A 23,614-nucleotide genomic window follows, 5' to 3' on the forward strand; every position below is an offset into this window, starting at 1 on the left:
GGACTCCATTGAAATTGCTTTGTTATTGCTCAGATAGGAATAAACACGAAGCGAAACACGACACAAAACGTTCATATGGGGTTTCTAAAGGTGAGCTGAACGTTTTTAAAACCATTTGCCAAACTTTGTGGATAATGTTTCTTCGTTGTATGCTTGTTACCTCTTGTCTTGGTTAGCTGGTTATATCGTGCGGCTGTGAGAGGGGCGGGACGGAGGCCATACTGGAGCTAGTTGGTAGGGAACAAGATTGAGCTATTTTCGCGTTAAATCCTGCTGAACTAAAACGGCTTACTTATTTGACAAACCATTTTTTGTTGTATCAGGATAACTGTAGAAATGTGCATGCACAATGTAGTTCCTTTCAATAGCTTGAATTGTTGTTTACGAAATTATTTTTATTTGCAAGATTGACATTTTGTGATTTATTTTTTGGGGGGATCATGCGGGTGTTGAAAGAAGGTGCTGTGAATCAGGCATTACCCCATTAATGCTTTTTGGGTCAAGTAAAATCAACATCCTCTTAGGGTACACGCCCCCCACCCCCACCATGCTGCTACAGAGCTCGAGAAAAAGATCTAGAACATTCTAGGTAAATTGAGCAAAGAATAAAGACAGCATTTGACCGAGTTTGTTGACAAATTGTCATTTCGGGGATTGAAGGGCGTCAACTAGTCGGGACGGTTGTCGATGCTTACTTTTGTTCGGTGTCACCGAGATATCCACGTCGTGTGTTTATAATATTGACTAACTAGATATGCGTGTTCCCTCAGTAATTTATGATAAGATGATTACATAGACCTCAGTAAAAATGATCTCCTATGCGAATTCTGCCTGTCAAGGGGTCATTTTGCATGTATTTAGTCAGCTATTTAGGCCATAAAAACAATCCTTTTAAATTGCTTGTTGTTTTCAGTCTCAACCTACAATGAAATCTCCTGCTATTGACAGCAAAGCCGACCATTCGTGCATATCTGTAGGCGGGCTATAACTGCGCTTTGACCAATAGGGCTGTTGGATTACGTGGGTGTTGGCCCAGGATAGTAGTACGTTAGTTTGACGTTGTACTTGTTTGTGTTGGGATCCATGTTGAGGCAGCCTAAAACTATTCATTCAGTCGATTAGTGATTGTATTTTTGTTGTTGTTGATTGCTCACTACAATCCTGTACTCGAATATATACATTTGGCCATATGTCTCTTCCGAAAGTCAGATATTGCAGAGGTATTATGCTGAGTAGTTAACGTTAGATCGTCCATCGTCATGGCGTGTAACGCTAGACATCTAGTCCTATATCTATACTGAACAAAAATATACACGCAACATGCAACAATTTCAAATATTTTACTAAGTTACCGTTCATATAGGGAAATCAGTCAATTTAAATAAATGAGGCACTATTCTATGGATTTCACATGACTGGGCAGGGGTGCAGCTATGGGTGGGCCTTGGAGGGCATAGGCCCACTCACTCAGGAGTTTTTCCCCCCCACAACAGGGCTTTATTTCCAATAGAAATACTGCTCAGTATACCCCATGCAGAAGAAGAAGCCGGATGTTGAGGTCCTGGGCTGTCGTGGTTACACGTGGTCTGCGGTTGTGAGGCCGGTTGGACATACTGCCAAATTCTCTAAAATGACAATGGAGGCAGCTTATGGTAGAGAAATGAATATTCAATTCTCCAGCAACCGCTCTGGTGGACATTCCTCAGCCAGCATGGCAATTGCAGGCTCCCTCAACACTTGAGACATCTGTGGCATTGTGTTCTGTGACAACTGCACATTTTAGAGTGGCCTTTTATTGTCCCCAGCACAAGGTGCTCCTGTGTAATGATCATGCTGTTTCATTTGCTTCTTTATATTCCACACCTGTCAGGTGGATGGATTATCTTGGAAAAGGAGAAATGCTTAAATTTGTGTGTATGGAACATTTCTGTGGTKTTATTTCAACTCATGAAACATGGGACCAACACTTTATATGTTGCGTTTTATYTTTTTGTTCAGCGTAGTTTATAGGTGGTAGATCTGAAGACTTTAAACCCATTTCAGCTGTAATTCTTTCCTACATGATCGATTTGCCCCTGTAAACTTAGGGGTGACCAGTGTTGCAAATTTGATGTGGAGTGCGCTGCATGCTGAGAATACCACACACATTCTTGTCTTGACTCTTTGCTCAACATGTCCTCAAAGCAAGGTTGTCATTACCAGCTGTGGTGGTTAGACCAGGAGGATATCCTTCAGAGTACATGAAAGAAAGATGTCTGCCTCAGTGTATTGGTTAACTTTGTGATAATAATAACATGGTAATAACTGAGATAATAAAACGGACCTAAACATCCTTGTTACAGAAATTCAACAATAATCCTGAAACAGTCCATTTTGTATATTGGTAGTACAGTATCTCAAATGTTGCCAGCCTTGCAGACAAAATCAATGCAATTTAAAACATCTAGGCTATGTAGATGTACACTGAACATTTAATGGTATGTCTCTCAGGCGTAGTCAGTTAATTATTATACGGTTGCTGGTGCTGCATTTAAATCCTGGTTTTGTTTTGGTATTGGCCCTAGACCTATAAATATGCTTGCATGATATTGATAGAAGTTGCCCGGTAGTATTAAGTTTGCGTGACTCATCTTGCCATGTTTATAGCCTACTTTTCTGTTGTAGTTGTAGAGAACATAGCTATTTCTCTCTGTAATTAATTAGCGAATGGAGATGACAACAAATAATTCCTGCTACCATTACCAAATTGGCCTATCACACTTGAGATGATTATCTCTCTGTTATTATATTATAAAGCCAACACACGTGGCAAGGATTCAGTTCAGCACGGAAGCAGAGCTTTCTCTGTAGGATGCTACCTTCAATATTAGCAGAATAATATGAAACTTGGATATGCTGGTGATATATTTTTTGGTGTGCTGCAAAAGGGGCACAGGAGAGGTCCCTTCCTGTGTTTCTAAAATATACCTATGCTGGCCTTTACACCAATGTTTTTTTTGTGAAGCATATCAGTTGGTGACGGGGTAGCAATTGATAAAGTAGAGTATCACAATATTATCTTTGACGATATTTATATACAATACCAGTCAAAAGTTTGGGCACCTACTCATTCCAGGGTTTTATTTTATTTTTACTATTTTCTACATTGTAGAATCATAGTGAAGACAATCAAAACTATGAAATAACACATATGGAATCATGTAGTAACCAATAGAGTGTTAAACAAATCAAAATATGTTTTAGATTCCTCAAATCTAAAACATTGCTACACCCTTTGCCTTGATGACAGCTTTGCACGAGCATGGCATTCTCTCAACCAGCTTAACCTGGAATGCTTTTCTAACTGTCTTGAAGGAATTCCCACATATGCTGAGCATTTGTTGGCTGCTTTTCCTTCACTCTGCGGTCCAACTCATCCCAAACATCTCAATTGGGTTGAGGTCGGGGTGATTGTGGAGGCCAGGTCATCTGATGCAGCACTCCATCACTCTCRTCCTTGGTCAAATAGCCCTTACACAGCCTGGATGTGTGTTGGGTCATTGCCCTGTTGAAAAARAAATGATAGTCCCACTTAGCGCAAACCAGATGGAATGGGGTATCACTGTAGAATGCTGTGGTAGCCATGCTTTAAGTAGGCCTTGAATTTAAAAAAAATTCAGTGTATTTTCCACACCACCTCCTCCATGCTTCACGGTGGGAACCACACATGCGGAGATCATCCATTCACCTACTATGCGTCTCACAAAGACATGGCGGTTGGAACCAAAAATCGCAAATTTGGACTCATCAGACAGACCAAAGGACAGACTAATATCCATTGCTCGTGTTTCTTGGCACAAGCAAAGTCTCTTCTTATTATTATTGGTGTCCTTTTGGTAGAGGTTTCTTTGCAGCAATTTGACCAAGAAGGCCTGATTTTCTATTATTGTGTGCATGTAACTGTACTCATTGTTGTCAGGGATCAGAGAAGTTGGGTTAAATGCAGAAGACACATTTCAGTTGAATGTATTCAGTTGTACAACTGACTAGGTATCCCCCTTTCCATGGTTGTAAAGAGTATGTTATAAAAAAGATGTAGGTCCATTATTTTCTACATACTTTATATCTGGTTTAAGTTAACACAGAACCCTCCCCCCACCCCTTTTAAATGGTCAATTTGCTGGTAGGCTGGTTTAGCCTCAATGTTTTCTGTGTGCTTGTGAGTGAGACCCTCCCACCCTGAAGCTGGTACAGGAGTATGACTGTCCCTTGTATCTGTCGTTCTTTCCCCACACAATCAGATTGTGAAGTGGGCTCATGTTTRCTAAGGCCTGTGGCTTAATGCCTATGGCTTAATGCCTTTCCAATTGTGTTGAGACCTTTTGAAGCCAGCTAATGCATAGTGAAGTTTAATGCCCGTCAGGAGCAGCTTGTGACATCCATTGTGACCAATGATATATACAAAAACTAGATTGCTGATGCTATGTATTGGCCAATGAGAGGCTTTGAAGCCACCGGTCGGCCATATTGGTAATCCTCAGCTGCAGCCCTCCATAGGAATGAATGGAATTGCACAGTATTTCAATGAAATGTTTCAAGGACAAATTTACATGTATTTATGTTTTATTTTTAGGTTTGGGTGGGGACAGTAACATTAATATTGAAAAAAATTAAACTTTAAGGAAAATGGCTTGCTATATATTTGATTTGCATGTATAGCTCACATAACATAATTTTAAAAAGGATGCTTTAAGGTGTCTGTGATAGAATAAACATGGAAAAAAACAATGTAGACTTTAATAAATGCATTTCTATAGCTTCCAAAATGTTTTTTTACAGCGGTGGGGGAGTAGTAAAATGGATCAGCGATGGGGGAGTGGTAAAATGGATCAACGATGGGGGAGTGGTAAAATGGATCAACGATGGGGGAGTGGTAAAATGGATCAACGATGGGGGAGTAGTAAAATGGATCAACGATGGGGGAGTGGTAAAATGGATCAACGATGGGGGAGTAGTAAAATGGATCAGCGGTGGCTTCAGAACAGTGCTCCCTGMRWGTCATCTAGTGTATATATAAATAATTGATTGTGACCCATATGTCAGTGCCCATGGTAAAATGACTTAACCTGTCTGCATAGCATACTGAAGAGCCCATTATGCTTTAGTCGTGATCTCCTATTTCAAAATCTTGCGCCAACAAGGCTAAGACATGTAGCCTGCCCTAATCTAGATGGACTACAGTGCTGTCAATACTGGGTGTGGGGCATTATTTCGGCCTTCCTTTCATCTCCATATTCTGCCGTCAACAGAAACCTAACAGAAACCTATCATCAGAGAAATCTGACTAGGAAGTGAGTGGTCAATCGTAAGCGTAGGAGAGAGGCCTACTCTGTAGCGTGCATTTTAGAAACTGTTGCAGTAAGGCATCACGCAGTGTGTTTTTAATGTCCAGGGGGATGTTTCTGTGTAGAGAGGACAAAGATATTAAAATGGCAGAGTGCAGTAGCCAGGCTGGCAGGCAGTTTCGCATGGCATCAGCACATTGCAGCAAGGGCTTCCCCACAGTGCCTCCCAAAACACAATCGCCCTCATCTGAGTGGCTCTAACAGGTGGGTGTATTTTCAGGACCAGGACTGCACTCACAGCACATTACTTTTCCTTTGCATGGCATTTTAAGACTCATCAACACATCTCGCTTTTAAGGTGAGCTATGTGTAACCAGTAACATACTGACTAGGTATGCGTAACCAGTAACATACTGACTAGGTATACGTAACTCGTTTCAGCCAGGGCTACTGCTCTGTTTTGCAGGCTATGCTGCCGTGTCTGTGTGTGTCTGTGTGATGCTGTGGCAGGCAGAGAGAAGAGGAGGTGGTGTTTTTCTGTTGGTGTTTTTCCTCTGCGGGCAAAAGCTGCTGTGTGAAAAGCAGACAGGGGTGATAAGAAGCTCATTTGACTGAGTTGGCAAACCAGGTGGAAAATGTCATCCGCCACTAGAGGAGCTGGGTTGTTTTGCTCTGTGTCACAGCTGGCCACCACAGTGCCCTCCCTCCCCAGCATATTTCTCATGATTTGTTATGCAAACGGGGTCCAGCGACTCTGCTCCCTCTCTTTGTGACTCTTCGTTGGCAGCGGGGAATGGTAGCTAGCTAGAGTCGTTTTAAAAATAGCCTAGACACAGTGTTTATTCAATGCTCATTCTGTCTCGCATCAAACTAATCTGCTGCCTGCAGGGAGGGCTCCCAGTGTATTTTCTGGATCTGAAATGCTGCAACCGGACAATGTCGGCAACTTTGCTCGGCTTCGACTATGTCTTTTTTACAAACATGGAAGCCCCCCCCCCAGTTTTGCACTGAGTGTAACCAACACAGTCATGAGTTAAGATATATCACACTAGAGTTGATAGAAGTAGGCTATGTGTTCTGATTTAAATGAACAGCCGGTCTTGACAGTCGCTCTTAAAAGCCGTGTTTGACGATCTGCACAGAATCTCAGCTTGCAGGCTAAGTGACAGTATTATGTGTTTGAGGCGTATAAGATCGTAGGCGGGGAAGTAGGAAAATGTGCAAACATATGTAATATCTTACTAATTGAACCCTTCCATTCCCCCTGTGTTCTCATCTCTCTCCAGACACCAGGCATCAGACGAGAACTAGACTTCCATGAGTTCACAGAGTTTTCCACAATAAAGAAGACTCTTTTTGTTACTTAACTCATAGATTTTTCTACTGTCGGTTGACATCATCCGAAGACGACTGGGACACGAGTTCGGAGGAAAAATTCCCAATAAGGAACAGAGATCGGTGCTCGGCGATGCCTCAGGTAATGGAAGGGAAGTTCTTTAGAAGTGGTCCAGCTTTAGCCAGTTGTTTCTCCATAGTCTTGCAATTTACCAACTTCTGAAGCGAAAACAACTAGGTTGCTGGACAGTTAATGGACAGTCTGTAGCCTAAAACTGACAGACCTCAGTCTAGTTGCCCTGCAATTACACTGTGGATGACATAGCCACAGATGGAACAATGAGCCGGTTAGTTAGAAAAGTCTTTGATACAGCTGTCAGTGGACAGACAGCCTATGGCGATTTCCCACGTCCATGGGAACATTCCCCTTTTTATCCATGCTGACCCAACCCCACAAATGTTGTTTGTTCACTGTTACTCTCCATGCTTAACTAAATGTTATAGGGGCAATCTGCAGTTGGTGCATACATGAATTAAAATTAATTAATTAATTWAAAAAATTWAAAAAATTAAAGTTCATTTTATATATACCCATTGATTCTTACAGAATGTAATTTATAATTGCCTCATGACCGTAGTTTAAAACAGATTGCCTCTTTAAACTACAACTATACTGAACAAAAATATAAATGCAACATGGAACAATTTCAAAGATTTAACTGAGTTACAGTTCATATAAGGAAATCAGTCAATTGAAATAAATAAATTAGGCCCTAATCTATGGATTTCACATGACAGGGTCGCAGCCATGGGAGGGCATAGGGTCGCAGCCAGGCCCAGCCAATCAGAATTAGTTTGTCCCCACAAAAGGGCTTTATTACAGACAGGAATACTCCTCAGCAACCCCACCCTCCCCCTTCAGACGATCCCTTAGGTGAAGAAGCCAGATGTAGAGGTCCTGCCTGTTGTGGTAAACATTCGATTTACATTCAATTCCCTGGCAACAGTCTGCGGTTGTGAGGCCGGTTTGACATACTGCCAAATTCTCTAAAATGACGTTGGAGGCGGCTTTATGGTAGAGAAATGTAACATTAAATTCCCTGGCAACAGCTCTCATGGACATTCCTGCAGTCAGCATGCCAATTACACGCTCCCTCAACTTGAGACATCTGTGGCATTGTGTTGTGTGACACAAATGCACATTTTAGCYWGGCCTTTTATTGTCCCCAGCACAAGGTTGATATGCCACACTTGTCAGGTGGATGGATTAACTTGGCAAATGAGAAATGCTCACTAACAGGGATGTAAACAAATTTGTGCACAAAAAAATACGCTTTTATTTCAGCTCATGAAACATGGGACCAACACTTTTACATGTTGCATTTTTTTTATTTTTGTTCAGTATAATTATCTCCCTTCACTCTGAAATGGAAAAGCTGTATTTAAACATGTTCTTCAGAGTATTATYACAGGACAACAGGAATTGCAACAGGTTGAATAGTTTGGAATGTTTATTTCCCTTTAGCCCAGCATCAGTGGAATGGATCTTCCCTTTGGAGATTTCTTTCAAAATTATACTTTTGCTGATCAGGCGCTGACCAGCACGGACCTGTTGGCGAGTAACACAGACCCAGACTTCATGTACGAACTGGTAAGTGTTGGCCTCATTCATTACAAAACCCACTGATATTGCCAACTACTTTTTCATTGGCAAGTTTAGCAAATTTAGGCATGACATGCCAGCAACAAACGCCGAACCTACACATCCAAGTATAACTGACCAAATTATTAGAGACGAGCGTTGTCATTTTGAATTCCGTAAAGTGAGTGTGGAAGAGGTGATTTTTTTGTTGTTGTTGTCTATCAACAATGACAAGCCACCAGGGTCTGACAACTTGGATTGAAAATTACTGAGGATAATAGAGGACGATATTGCCACTCCTATTTGCCACATTTTCAATCTAAGCCTACTAGAAAGTATGTGGCCTCGTGCCTGGAAGGAAGCAAAAGTCATTCCGCTACCCAAGAATTCCGCTGCCCCCTTTACTGGCTCAAATAGCCGACCAATCAGTCTGTTACCAACCCGTAGTAAACTTTTGGGAAAAATGGTGTTTGACCAGATACAATGCTATTATACAGTAAACAAATTGACAACAGACTTTTAGCACCCTTATAGGGGAGGACATTCAAAAGCACAGCACTTATAGAAATGACTGCTATATTGTGGATAAAGAGTTACCTAACAGAACACAGAGGGATGTTCTTTAATGGAAGCCTCAAACATAATCCAGGTAGAAGTAGGAATTCCCCAGGGCAGCTGTCAAGGCCCCTTACTATTTTCAGTCTTTACTAACGACATGCCACTGGCTTTGAGTAAAGACAGTGTGTCTATGTATGCGGAGGATTCAACACTATACACGTCAGCTACTACAGCGACTGAAATTACTGCAACACCTAATAAAGAGATGTAGTTATTTTCAGAATGGGTGGCAAGAAATGTTAGTCCTAAATATTTAATTCAAAAGCATTGTATTTGGGACAAATCATTCACTAAACCCTAAACCCCGACACAATCTTGTAATGAATGATGTGGAAATTGAGCTAGTTGAGGTGACTAAACTGCTAGGAGTTACCCTGGATTGTAAACTGTCATGGTCAAAACATGTTGATACTACAGTAGCTAAAATAGAGAGAAGTCTGTCCATAATGAAGCGCTGCTCTGCCTTCTTTACAACACTATCAACAAGGTATATCCTACAGGCCCGAGTTTTGTCTCACCTAGACTACTGTTCAGTCGTGTGGTCAGGTGCCACAAAGAGGGACTTAGGAAAATTACAATTGGCTCAGAACAGGGCAACAAGGCTGGCCCTTAATGTACACAGAGAGCTAACATTAATAATATGCATGTCAATCTCTCATGGCTCAAAGTGGAGGAGCGATTGACTTCATCACTACTTGTTTTTGTAAGAAATGTCGATAAGCTGAATGCACCGAGCTGTCTGTTTAAACTACTAGCACAAGACATGCCACCAGAGGTCTCTTCACAATCCCCCAAGTCCAGAACAGACTACGGGAGGCGCACAGTACTACATAGAAATCAAATTTGTTGCATACACATATTGAGCTGAAGTTATTGCAGGTGTAGTGAAATGCTTGTAAAATACTTGACTACATGGAATTCCACATCAGGTAACTGAAGCAAGCAGTAGAATCAGATTATTATTATTTTTAAACAGATAAAAATACACCTTATGGAACAGCGGGGACTGTGAAGAGAGACACACACACACACACGCACGCACGGGTACAGACACACGCATACTTACACTCACACTAGCACACGTACATTGTAATATTGTTGTATGGTGGTATTATACATTTTGTATTGTAGRGGTGTAATAATGTTATATGATGTACTGTTTTATTTTATGTGTTATGTAAGTGCCTTAATGTGTTTGGACCCCAGGAAGAGTAGCTGCTGCCTTGGCAACAGCTAATGGGGATCCATAATAAATACACACAGAGAGGCAGGACAGGTGGTGTAGTAGAGAACACAACATGCTATGACAATACAATAAAAAAAATGTAACGTTATTTACACAGAATATTGTTGATTGAAGATGGTTGCATACTTATCACACTATTTTCATCTCTGTACTTTCTTTTCCTCCCCAGGACAGAGAAATGACTGCTTGCCTAAGTCCTAGAGTTGATCACTTCACGGTGGGGGACTGCAAGGAGATGGAGTGTGGGGAGCACCTCATGGAGCTGGTGGACAGCGACCCGGCCTACAGCTCGAACTTTGAGCAGTGGGATACGTACTGGGAGGACCTGACCAAGTACACCCGTTTCACCAGCTGTGACATCTGGGGCACCAAGGAGGCAGGCCTGGATGACTTCTCCAGCCCTTACCAAGACGAGGAGGTGATTGCCCGGACCCCCACCTTGGCTCAGCTCAACAGCGAGGACTCGCAGCCCCCTGTGTGTGACACACTCTACCACCCTGATCTGCTGATAGGGGGCCAGAAGCAGCACACCTCCCTCCACCCACTCTCCCTGAGCAAGAAGACAGCCGCCCGCCCGGGCCCCTCCTCTTCCTGCTCCAACCTGGTCAAGAACCCCCTGGGCGACTTTGCCAAGGGTTCCCAGAAGGCCACCTGGCCTGTCCCCTCCAGCACAGAGACAATGTCCAAGGCCCAGGGAACCAGCAAGATGGCCACCCTGGGCTACCACTGCAATGACTACGTGCGCAAGGCAAAGGTTCGCATCAGCATGCCCCACCGGCCCCTAGTCGACATGCCCATGGCCTCCCATCAGGTTGAGGCTGAAAACCACTTCACATACAGCAGCAAGCCCCCAGAGCTGGCCACCACATCTGGCTGTGCTGCCCCCGTGGCTGCTCCTGCTACTGCAGCCTCCGCCTCTGCCTCCGCCAGCACCCTGGCCTATGAGAAGACGGTAGAGCTGCCTCGCCGGGAGATGCCACCCGCCTCAGTGGGCACGTCTGGAGCTGTGCCCCCTATGCTCCACTACCCTGTAGCTGGGGCTGGGGCCAGCGAGACCCTGGTGACTGCCAGTGGGACTGACCCAGTCTCTGACAAGAAGAAGGAGGAGGAGCACAACTACTCCCTGTTCCTAACCCGAGCCAGGCTGGCCGGGAAAGCCCTCACGGAGGAGGAGGAGGAGGAGGAAGAGGAGGAGGAGGAGGAAGAGGAGGAGGTGGGGGAGGACGAAGAGGATGCTGAGGGGGTGGAGCTGGATGAAGATCTCGATGAAGATCATGATGAGGGTTTTGGCAGTGAGCATGAGCTCTCTGAGAATGATGATGAGGAAGATGAGGAGGACGATGATTATGAGGGGGATAAAGATGATGACATGAGCGACGCCTTCTCCGAGCCAGGTAGCCATATATCAGGTAGACATTCACCTTTTTTGAGACTCACATTGGCCCCGAGGCCAAAGTCCAAGCATGTACCTTTATAGCAATCATTTTGTTTTTCCATGTGAAGTGAGGTTGGAGTCGCTGAAGGTGCTCTCTTCAGACCGGCAGTTTATTACAAATGTCAGCTCCCTGTAATAGTAATGATCACTTAGAGTTCTGGATGGGAATATCTTTGTAGCTGCAGAGTCCCACGGAAAGGAAATATGTGATTGGTGAACTTATTCCCTGTTGGGAGTTCCTGGCCTGGCCCGGCCCATTGTGGTCCAGTGAGTCAGGATTATAAATGGATCTTGAGAATGGGGTCATGTTTCTGCTTTGGGTGGATGTTAGTGTGACCCTGGCCATGCTCTGAGATGGAACAGTATAATCAAGGGTTTATTTAAGCAGTTTTATATGTGGAAGGCTCTCTGATCGACTGACCCTGTGCCATTTTCTCATCCTCGCTCTCTCTCCATCTTCATCTCTCTACCCTCACCCTTATCTCCCTTGCTAATATTTTCTCTCTGGTCCTTCTTTCTCTCAATTGTGTCTTTCGCTCTCTCCCTCCCTCCCTGTTGTGATCAGGATGTGACAATGACGCGGTGGAGGACGTGAAGGGGCTGACGGCAGGGATCTCCAGGAAGAGGGGCAAGCGCCGCTACTTCTGGGAGTACAGCGAGCAGCTCACCCCCTCCAAGCAGGAATGCTTGCTCAAGCCCTCTGAGTGGGACAGGGAGACCCTGCCCAGCAACATGTACCAGAGGAATGGCCCACACCACGGTGAGACACACTTTATCATAAACACACACATCTGGTAAGTGGTGACATGTACAAGCACACACCACAAAATATCTATTGCACTACAATCATGTGAAGAAGTATGAATTCCCGCATTTACACATACAGTTGATGGAAGCCACACTCTTCATAGTTCATCGATTACAGTAGATCACATCATACAGTACATTCTACCCTGATAATGTATGTAGGTTATAAATGTAACATTGTTGTTCCATTATTTATAGTGTACATTTTGGGGTTTTTAATGAATCCATTTGAGATACAAATGTGTCTGACTGTCCCTGCTGACTAAGGGACATGTCTCAGTGGTTAACTGGCTCGGTGATGGGCTGTGTGAACAGGGAAGTACACTCTGAAGAAGTCTCGGCGGACAGATGTGGAGGACTTGACCCCTAACCCTCGCAAGCTGCTGCAGATCGGGAACGAGCTGCGTAAGCTCAACAAAGTGATCAGTGATCTGACCCCGGTCAGCGAGCTGCCCCTCACAGCCCGCCCACGCTCCCGCAAGGAGAAGAACAAACTGGCGTCCAGGTACTGGATACTCACCTTGAAACCTTGTTCAACTCTTGCTCTCCAGAACCTTCACTTTCTGCCTTTTTAACAGTTAAATTTGATACATGCTACTACTACTACTACTAGTAGTACTGTCACTACTACTACTACTAGTAGTACTGTCACTACTACTACTACTACTACTACTACTAGTAGTATACTATTAGTACTGCTATCACTGCTTAGTGCTATCGCTGCTGCTATACTAGTGCTATCGCTGCTAGTTACTATCGCTGCTAGTACTAATACTGCTAGTACTAGTTTTATCACTACTAGTACACACTACTATCACTACTACTACTACTACTACTACTATGTCACTACTACTGCTACTATTACTACTACTACTAATGTCACTACTACTACTACTAATGTCACTACTACTGCCTGCTATTACTACTACTACTACTAATGTCACTACTTACTGCTGCTATTACTACTACTACTAATGTCTACTACTACTGCTACTATTACTACTACTACCTAATGTCACTACTACTGCTGCTATAACTACTACTTCACATACTACTTTAATGTCACTACTACTGCTGCTTATTACTACTACTACTATTACTACTACTTGGTCACTACTACTAATGTCACTACTACTACTACTAAATGTTACTACTACTAATGTCACTACTACTACTACTAATTGTTACTTACTACTAATGTCACTACTTACTACTTACTACTAATGTCACTACTACTGCTACTATTTACTACTACTACTAATGTCACTACTACTGCTCTATTACTTACTACTACTATTACTACTACTGTCACTACTACTAATGTCACTACTACTGCTGCTATTTACTATGCTACTATTACTACTTTACTGTCACTACTACTAATGTCACTACTACTAATGTCACTACTACTGCTTACTATTATACTACTACTACTATTACTACTACTGCTTACTATACTATTACTTAATGTCACTACTACTTGCTACTATTACTCTGACTACTACTATTACTACTGACTGCTACTAGCTGTTACATCAACTCCATAACGCTCGGATCAGCTTCGAACGACGTTACACTGTACCTCGCGTATAACATCAATGATCACCATTTTTCCATTGCTTTAACTGATCCTCGCTACTACCTGGAATGTCACTTACTACTACTACTACTGTCACTACTACTAATGTCACTACTAATGCTACTATTACTACTACTACTAATGTCACTACTGCTGCTACTGTCACTGCTACTACTACTGCTATTACTTCTACTACTATTACTACATAAGGTGTGTTCTTGTTATATGTATACCTTTACACACGCTGTTTGTCTCTCTGTTCAGGGCCTGTCGGCTGAAGAAGAAAGCTCAGTATGAGGCCAACAAAGTCAAGCTGTGGGGTCTGGGCACAGAATATGGTATGTTGATCAGTTATGTTGAATAATACACTTTTCCCATAGTCGATTTCCCACTTGGTTTCCGTTTTCTACATTGTGCAATTGGTAGACTGTCAATTGTCCTTCTGTATAATTAGTGGTTTAGGGAAGGAAGTTTATTATGTGTTGTGTTTGTAAATAGCTTTATTGCCAATCTCTTTCTCTAAAAATAAATAACAATTACATTGCCCTTGTTTTATTGTTTGTTCCAGATCGGCTTCTGTTTGTCATCAACACCATAAAGGAAGAGATAGTGAACAGAGTGCAGGATATCTGCGACGACAAGGGAACTAGCATGACTGAAACTCTGGACAAACTCATCCAAGAGACCCTTGGTAAGATGATGATGTATTTTTCGTAAGTAGCAACAGAAATAGGACACACGTTCCGCTAGCGGAACCCCCCCACAACATTCCGCTGAAAAGGCAGCGCAGGAAATTCAAAAATAATTTTTAGAAATATGTAACTTTCACACAATAACAAGTCCAATACAGCAAATTAAAGATAAACATCTTGTTAATCTACCCATCGTGTCAGATTTCAAAAATGCTTTACAGCAAAAACACAACATATGATAATGTTAGATCACCGCCAAGTCCAAAAAACACACCGCCATTTTCCCAGCCAAAGATAGGAGTCACAAAACGCAGAAATAGAGATAAAATTAATCACTAACCTTTGATGATCTTCATCAGATGACACTCATAGGACATCATGTTACACAATACATGTATGTTTTGTTCGATAATGTGCATATTTATATCCAAAAATCTCAGTTTACATTGGCGCCATGTTCAGAAATGCCTCCAAAATATCCGGAGAAATTGCAGAGAGCCACATCAAATAACGGGAAATACTCATCATAAACTTTGAAAGATACATGTTTTACATAGAATTAAAGATACACTTGTTCTTAATGCAACCGCTGTGTCAGATTTCAAAAAACTTTGCGGAAAAAGCACACCATGCAATAATCTGAGACGGCGCTCAGAAATAACAACATTTCTCCACCATGTTGGAGTGAACAGAAATATGAAATTACATCAAATATTCCCTTACCTTTGATCATCTTCATCAGAATGCACTCCCAGGAATCCTAGTTCCACAATAAAGTGTTGTTTTGTTCGATAATGTCCGGTATTTATGTCCAAGTAGCTACTTTTGCTAGCACGTTTAGTAAACATATCCAAACGCTCGCGCCGGTCCAGGCGAACTCGGACGAAAACTTCAAAAAGTTATATAACAGGTTGAATAAACTGGTCAAACTTAGTAGAGAATCAATCTTCAGGATGTTATCATATATATCCAATAACGTTCCAACCGGAGCATTCCTTCGTGTCTGTAGAAGTTATGGAACGCAAGGCGATATCATGAGGAAAGAGCGTGACCAGGAACTGGCAATCTGCCAGACCACCGACTCATTCCCCTCTCATCCGGCCCCACAACACAGCATAAGCTTCATTCGACGTTCTACAGACTGTTGACATCTAGTGGAAGGCGTAGGAAGTGCAAACAGATCCATATCTTAGAGGGATTTGAACAGGCGATGAGTTGAATATCGACCAGCCTCAGAATTTCCACTTCCTGTTTGGAAGTTTGCCTGCCATATGAGTTCTGTTATACTCACAGACATAATTCAAACTGTTTTATAAACTTCAGAGTTTTTTTCTATCCAATAGTAATAATAATATGCATATATTAGCATCTGGGACAGAGTAGGAGGCAGTTCAATTTGGGCACGCTATTCATCCAAAGTGAAAATGCTGCCCCCTATCCCTAAAAAGTTAAACAATGGCTGTTTAAATAAACGTGTCCTTTTTTTTTCTTTCTGCAGTGAAGTCACCAGTTGCCGGGCAGACGTCTGACTTTGTTAACCAGATCCTAGAGAACACTGGCAAGGGGGATCCCACTGGAGGACTGGTCGGGCTGCGCGTACCCACGTCTAGAGTGTAGATGGACCATGTAGAGGTTTGGTGATGGCATACTCAAAGCCATCCGCGCCATTCTTGTCCCACACTGTAACGGCTCACCCTCTGCATGGCCATTCCATCCAGGAATCGCATCACCATGCCCTGTGGGAAGACATACATACCACGCTCCAAATGTATGTATGTCTTCACACTGTGAGCATGCGCTGAAATGAAACTTAGTATCTATCTCTGCACTAGTAGTCTGTTACTCGCCATTTGTGCACATGGCTAGTGCACGTGGCTAGTGTCTTTAGGGCCGCAGTGTTTGCGAATTCAAAGCCAATATATGAAAAATACCTCCCGAAATGTTTGTTGGAAGAAAAGAAAAAAATCAAGCAAAACAGAATGATTATCAGTTCTAGCTGTAGCCATTTCCTGTAGCGTTCAAACGACCCGTTTCATGCCTGCGTACCTGGGTGGGAAAGGCGACACAGGATGCCGTTATAATTAGAGTGAGACGACGGGACGGCACCAGATATTTGCTATTGAAACCTAAATAGTAACTTGTCAATCCCATGTCCATGTCACCTTTTACTGAACTGTGCTTCTCAGATGAAGAAAAAAATAACTTAAAACAGCCACTGGGTATTCTATAGTGTCTACTGTTGTGGAGGTATAGGGAACGCTTCATACCTGTTGTCTGCTTTCCCATTCTAGCACCGTGGCATTCACATAGGAGGAGATGATGTTACCCAATACTCTCAACCTGCCAACCGCATTATAAGGCAACAAAAACACACACGCACCTGAATTACTACTAACATTTAAGAAAGTCTACTTTGACGGAATGACGCTAAAAATTAGTAGAAGTTGGGGGGGGATACACAGGAATGCAGTGAAAGGTTGTTTTGCGATTTGGCCTGATTTTTCAATTCCATTGTCCTGTGTTTTTGCAGTTGAGAAGATATTTCAAATAGACTTGAGCAGAAGGCCACTATATTCCCATCCTTTGCATGGGGAAATTCTTAGTCATCTGACTATAAGCTAGATGATGTGATCATAACAAACCATTTCCTCTATATACCCTTTGGTTGAAGCGTCTTCAAATGAAAACGCCATTGGCTTCTTGCAAAGTAGGGATGAGAGGGCTAATAGTTTGAAGTTCCTTAGTTTGGTGTGTTCATATTTGTATTTAATAACAGTACTGTTCATTGTGCCTTGTATTTAAAGTGAGATGATTACACAAGTGGTTGAAGGATAGTGGACCATTTTACACTGAGGGAGAGCAGAACATGGTGCAGGGAAGGTCAAGAGGTTTGTAATGTATTTCTGCTCTTTCAAGCTATTCTGAATGTACATATGAACATGGAACATGTAGATATATGCCACAGAGTCTGTGCATTGTATTATAAGATGGCTCTGACAAAAATGTACTTTGGTTATCGGTACTTGGACTTTGGGGCAGGGGAATGGGAATGGGAGGGTTAAAAAGGATATTCGTATAGAATTTAAAAAAAATATTTGCACACTATATTTTGATTGCTTTTTGTACCAAAGACACATGCAACGAAAACGGCGACTAGCCAGATAAAGTAAGGTTTTGCACAGCTTACCTGACACCGTATTGAATGTAGGAAATGTGGTAGGGTCAGGGATTTTCATTGAACTGTGAAATTTGCTTGGGTCCAATTACGTACTGAAAGAAGCATTCATTAACTTTTTCTAAACGTCTCTTGTCAGTTGGCTTCTCAAGTAGATTAGTTGCTTTAAAAACATTTGATAGATTCCAGACGTTACATGTAATACTTCCACTTCTATTGTGCTTTGGCACGAAGTAGAAAAGAGATGGAGAACAATTGCATAATACAATTTTATTTTGACTGTTTGTCAAAACGTCACAAATAACCAAAAGGTATATCACTTCTATAATTTATGTAGGTGAGACGAATACACATACATATATGTCATATTAAGTGTTGCCTATTTATAGTAATGTCCATTCATGCATACACATATCTATCTATTGTGAATTGCCACTTTTTTTCAAATTGATACGTTAATACGCATGACACATTTCTAAGGCCTATCCTCACATTCAGAGAAACTTTGAAAAAAAAAAATGGAATGAAAAAACAAACATTTTTGTACTATTTGCCTTTTTCTGTTGGTGCGCATGTATGTCATTTGAGAGATGTTCAGAGAAATACATTTCTGGATGGTGACTGCATGAGATAGGGTAGGGTTTCTGGATGGAGACTCTGCATGAGATAGGGTAGGGTTTCTGGATGGAGACTCTGCATGAGATAGGGTAGGGTTTCTGGATGGAGACTCTGCATGTAGATAGGGTAGGGTTTCTGGATGGAGATCTGCATGAGATAGGGTAGGGTTTTCTGGATGGAGACTGCATGTTGGATAGGGTAGGGTTCTGGATGGTGACTGGAGGGGTTCCTCCTGTTTTTTGTGATCTTTGTGAAGAGGCTCTAGTTTTTTAGGGTTGTTCTGAAAGTAAGCGATTGAATATCATGGATATCATTCTGGTTCTTTTGTGCCCTCCGCCTCAGTTCTTGACACAAGCTCCTCTGTTGCGCTGAGTCACGGGGAAGATTGATAGAAAATGAATGGATGATAAGTCTCAATTGAATACTTGCAATTGTAGTCTTAACCTGTATTACAATCTCAGGCCAGAGGAAATGAGACGAGCAGCTTATGGAGAGGTCTAGCGTCTCTGCTGTAACTTGTCAATGTTGTCCATTTGAAACACTAGGTTTGCTCATTTCAAGAGAACAAGGAGACTTGAGGCTGAATTCAATCAAACCGGCACAGCTGAAAATCCTCACTGCGGAAAGTAACACTGTCCTTATTCTGAGAAGGGCTGTTTTAATTGAAATGTTTTCTTTTATCTAGTAAACATTTTCTTATTTCAGTACTGAAGATATCTGAAACTGCCTTTTGTTTGCTGTAGAAAAACAGTGTTATCGTTCTGCAAGCAGGTTTCTGCACTGCATGCCATACTCCAACTATTTTTGATTGAATTAAAAAGGGAAAAAATACACTTTCTCTGAAACTAGAATGATATGTTTGATAAGATATCTTATTCTACTTACTTGTTGTTAGTGTAGTAAATTTTCTATATAGTCCATGGTTTGTTTTTGTAGTGTTTATTTTGTAAATGGATTTATCTTCTAAATATTATATTTGTATAGTATATCTACTATTACATGTATGAAAAGAAGCACTTTGTTCAAAAAAAAAAAAAAAAAAAAAAACAATATGAATAAAAGCATTTTTCCTTCCATTTGCTGCTAAGCCGACCTTGTTTGAATGCTGCAGTGAGTACTTGACTTCTGTAACCTGACCAGGACAGTGTGTTGGGGAGGTCTTAAGAGGGCAATCAACCTTTGATTACAATGCCCCCTATGTTCTGAATGACTCTAAGGTCATGAATTCATTTGCCTTCAGTAGAGATTTCCTATGGAAAAACAAGTTCTGCTTTGGGTTTTTCTTCAGGTTGATGTACAGTGTAGACACATTTATTCTGGGCGTTTGCCAGAGAGTTATATTGTTATAATTTTAAAAGTAATTTGTACTTGTAACTTGTACTTAATGGGGAGGGGGAGACTGAGGTACTCACAACAGCCCACATTCTTTTGCGAGTACCTCAGAAGGAAAACTATATCACTGTACTGTATGGCAAGTAATTTGCAGTGGAGATTTAATCCGGGATACTTTTTGCCTTCTCAAACACCCATCCATTCACTTAAGATGGCCAATAGTGGGTTCAATTGCAAAGCGGCGTTGCTATGGCAACCGATCTCGGCCAATATTGTACTGTCTACAATCAAGACCTTCAACCTGGTGACATGCTCAAATCAACGATGGCCTCTCCATTGGGATCACTGATGGCAAGTGAGGTTGAGCTAGGGGAATTAATGTTGTGTAAGAAGCTAGTGGAACATAGTGTTGTGAGGCTGATTCCAGCATCGGGTGTGTGTGTCCACGCAGGTTTTCACATTTAACATGATGGGCGCAAGCTGTGCAACTTTACATTCTAACCAGGAGACTCTGTGGCATTTTAACAGTCAAGGAAGTGGTTGACATTCAAAGCCAGTAACTATTCCTTCTGCTCTATTGACATCAAACATATAAACAGATAATAGATTGTGTAATTATGTGCTAGTCTCGTCTGATAATTGAATCCATAATGGTCTCTTCTGCAGCGAATCAGGGTAACTACCATTCTTCTAATAGAAATATATGTAATAGAATAGTAAATCAAAGGAAAATATATTTATCTATTCCAGTTAACGTTGCGATTTTTTTATTTCTGCAGTTSAATAACTCTGTGTGCGTTAATAGAGATTCAATGTAAAACAAAATGGTGCGATGCTCTCTACAGGATAAGAATAGACAAAGGCCAATGGATTTGTAAGTATAAATATTTTACCTAGATTAGTTTTTCTTTATACTCTTAACAAATTTAAACGTACAAACTTTTTTTTTTTWTTWTTATTATTCAAAAGGGAAATAAATTATTTCTAGTTTTGATCCAACCTCTGTTTTACTGTGCTGCTGCTCATTTATGGGTTGGTTATTCATGGATTATATTGTATTAAAAAGATGATGGTTCATTATACATTACATATGTCTATGCTTAACAAATCTTTTTTTTACTTTTTAACAAATTATTAACGCTTTGATCACATTTGAGTTAACCTTATGCTATAGTCTTAGACCTTGTGGATAGATGTCTAATGGTAGCATTACCAAACCGCTGGATCACAATGAGAAAGAGACCGATCTCGATTTATTCCAATTCTCCCAAATGGCTACAGTAGATTCTAGAGAGGAGGCGGCAAGCGTATTTGTCCTCTTTCTTTCAATTCCTGATATGATTTTGGCTTGCTTTGTTATGTAGTTGTTTGTAGTGTATTTGATGACAATGTTCTTAGATTGTGCACTATGCATGTCTTACTTGTTTTTGAGTAAGACAGTGTGTTGCTTTTAGTTTTCAGCTGTCTCGTGTCTGAGCAGAGCATTTTCATTGACTTTATACAAAGACTCTTACCCTGTCTCCATAACCCTATGGAGGTGTTCCTAGTGGTGATAGGCAGGTGGGGAATGAGTGGAGCTATTTCCTCTGACAATGGAGGAGCCACACATGTGTAACGGAGAAAGACCTGTCTAATAACTGCTAGATGAGTATGTTCCTTTCCATCTTATCTAACCAGTTGAATGCTTTGTTTTTTGCTTTAAACTGTCATTCAAAGGACCTGCATTCTGCCATTTATTTATTTATATGTGTGTGTGATATATATATATATATATACACCTTTTCCCCTACACCCATAGTATCTATAGAAATTGAGAACTTAAAGTATTAACACTTGTATAGCTGATTTGTCATGGGCTGTATATTGCGTATATCACTGCTTCAATGCTTAAAGGGGCGGGCACTCAGCAGTTGCTACCTTTTATAAATTAATGATACGTATCCTTTGTTTCTTAAAGAATATAGCTTATAAAAATGCCTCATGAGGTAAGTTCAACTGTCGTAACCCATCGGAAGCCAAAATATACGCTTTTTTTTACTCCAATGTTTGTAAACAAACACTGTTTTTAGCCTAAAAACATGGTTAAAACTATATTTTTAATATAATGGATGGTCAGTCCTTGCATCCATAGCTCTTTGAATTTGAGAGTGCTTACTAGTGCTCAGCGATTAACCTACGTTTTTGTATTTTTTGTTATTAAACAACTAATTGACCGACGTCAGTTAAATTACTTGAATTCCATTTAGTTTGTTTTATTTGGTGGGTGGCCCAACTCGTTGTTTTTCTTGAGATAAATCAAATCATTCACGAGAGAAATCATGTCAGGAACTATGTGGGACACTTGGCTGAAGGGAGTTGTAGTTTTCATTAAGCAAACATTCAACCTAGTTCAGCGCAATAACTTGGTAATTAACTACAATGACCATAATCCATTACGCCTGTTTTTTCCATCTTGGACCGAGATGGATACAATTTACACCTGCTATGTTAGGTTAGATACACACAGGCCACATGAGAGAGGAATGTACACAACACGACTACGAGAGAGATAGACAGTTCGTGAAAGTATGCCTTATCTACTTTGAAAAACAAGTACAGTTATTTTATCAGACAGCTCTGCAGCACGCTTAGGCAAGCTAGCCTAGCTAAAAAAGGATGACTAGACAGTACAGTATGGGAAGCACAGCGAATGTTGTCTTGCTGCTACTGCCTGAGCAGAGAATAGGACTTTAAACATTGAAAAATAATGAAGTCATCAAATAAAAACGAAGTAATATACACATCTGAAATGTTTTATMTCATCGTCATTTTCTTTTGATGTCATACCTAATGTGGACCTGATGGAGACAATGGAATATTTTCAATTTTTTAGCAATTGAATGTTAACAATTTTTGGCTTTGGAATTTCCATTAAAAAGCTCTAAAATATTGTCATTATTTCATAATGCATTTAATGTTTAAAAAATAATTGAAATCAAAAAACATTATTTGTTAATAATCAAACTGAACTGACCTCAAAAATCACTAATCGCGTAGCGCTAGTGTTAACATTTTTCCATCCCCATCCCCCAGTTTTTTCCCCCGAAACAATGGTGGGGAGGACGCTTTGCTATTGTTTCAACTGCTGATTGCCGCTTTAAGCATTGCAGAAGCATTTCAAACGCATTCTTTCGCATTATAACTTGCTCAACTCCCCCCATATTGCTCAACTCCCCCCATACTCAAAGGTTATATGCTCTATGCAGTATAACCGTTTTGATGTATTATATTGTTGGATAATTAAATGCAGAGAATATGCGTAGGGAATGACCATTGTGCATGAAAATTTCACTCATCTGATATGTTTGTTACTGGGTCAAAATGTACTGAGTAATGGGTGTATCTTCACCCTGAGTTCAAGGATTTTGTAAGTGTCAAGGACTATGTCCACGTGGTATTTGAACTTAACAAGCATAGAGAGATTTGGTTTTGGATGTTGAACATATTCAGATCAAACTATTTTCCATTGCTTACCCACTGTTTTTATGAAAACAAAATCGTACAAACAGAAGCATACCCACAACTCACTTGGTTTTACAAAATGTCAAACATAATTTTAATACAATGCCTGCTAAACCAGGTGCCTTAAAAAAAATAAAAAATTGAATCCAAATGTGATCTACACCCTTCAAAGTCTTGATGTTTTGTATGGATACAAGATTTACTATCTTTCTGCCCACTATGCCAAGAATTCTGACATTTACTCTGGTGTTTTAACAGTGATCTCATGTACAGATGAAAATTGATGCTGCTTTGCCTCAGACAGTTTTCT

General features: G+C 41.0%; 1 protein-coding gene across 4 annotated transcripts; it reads left to right on the plus strand.

The window, feature by feature from the left end:
• Nucleotides 1-3: 3 nt before the first annotated feature.
• Nucleotides 4-18,507, plus strand: crebrf (creb3 regulatory factor). 4 transcript variants are annotated; one of them, XM_023968412.2, is made up of 9 exons: nt 4-90; nt 6,699-6,801; nt 8,185-8,310; nt 10,335-11,574; nt 12,166-12,360; nt 12,723-12,912; nt 14,251-14,324; nt 14,555-14,677; nt 16,177-18,507. In XM_023968412.2, the coding sequence occupies exons 2-9, from the start codon at nt 6,793-6,795 to the stop codon at nt 16,293-16,295; spliced, it is 2,076 nt and encodes a 691-aa protein (XP_023824180.1). In that variant the 5' UTR covers nt 4-90; nt 6,699-6,792; the 3' UTR covers nt 16,296-18,507. The 4 variants fall into 4 exon arrangements, with proteins under 4 accessions (XP_023824180.1, XP_023824179.1, XP_070290408.1 ...); XM_023968411.2 differs by lacking the exon at nt 4-90 and having other exon boundaries at nt 6,692-6,801; XM_070434307.1 differs by lacking the exon at nt 4-90 and having other exon boundaries at nt 6,692-6,801; nt 10,335-11,559.
• Nucleotides 18,508-23,614: the final 5,107 nt, after the last annotated feature.

Source organism: Salvelinus sp. IW2-2015, linkage group LG23, assembly GCF_002910315.2.
Source record: "Salvelinus sp. IW2-2015 linkage group LG23, ASM291031v2, whole genome shotgun sequence".
Classification (NCBI taxonomy): Eukaryota; Metazoa; Chordata; class Actinopteri; order Salmoniformes; family Salmonidae; genus Salvelinus; species Salvelinus sp. IW2-2015.

Coding starts and splice junctions, on each gene's coding strand:
- crebrf (XM_023968412.2), top strand. Junction 8,311..10,334: donor CAGACTTCATGTACGAACTG/GTAAGTGTTGGC, acceptor TTTCCTCCCCAG/GACAGAGAAATGACTGCTTG. Junction 14,325..14,554: donor GGGTCTGGGCACAGAATATG/GTATGTTGATCA, acceptor TGTTTGTTCCAG/ATCGGCTTCTGTTTGTCATC.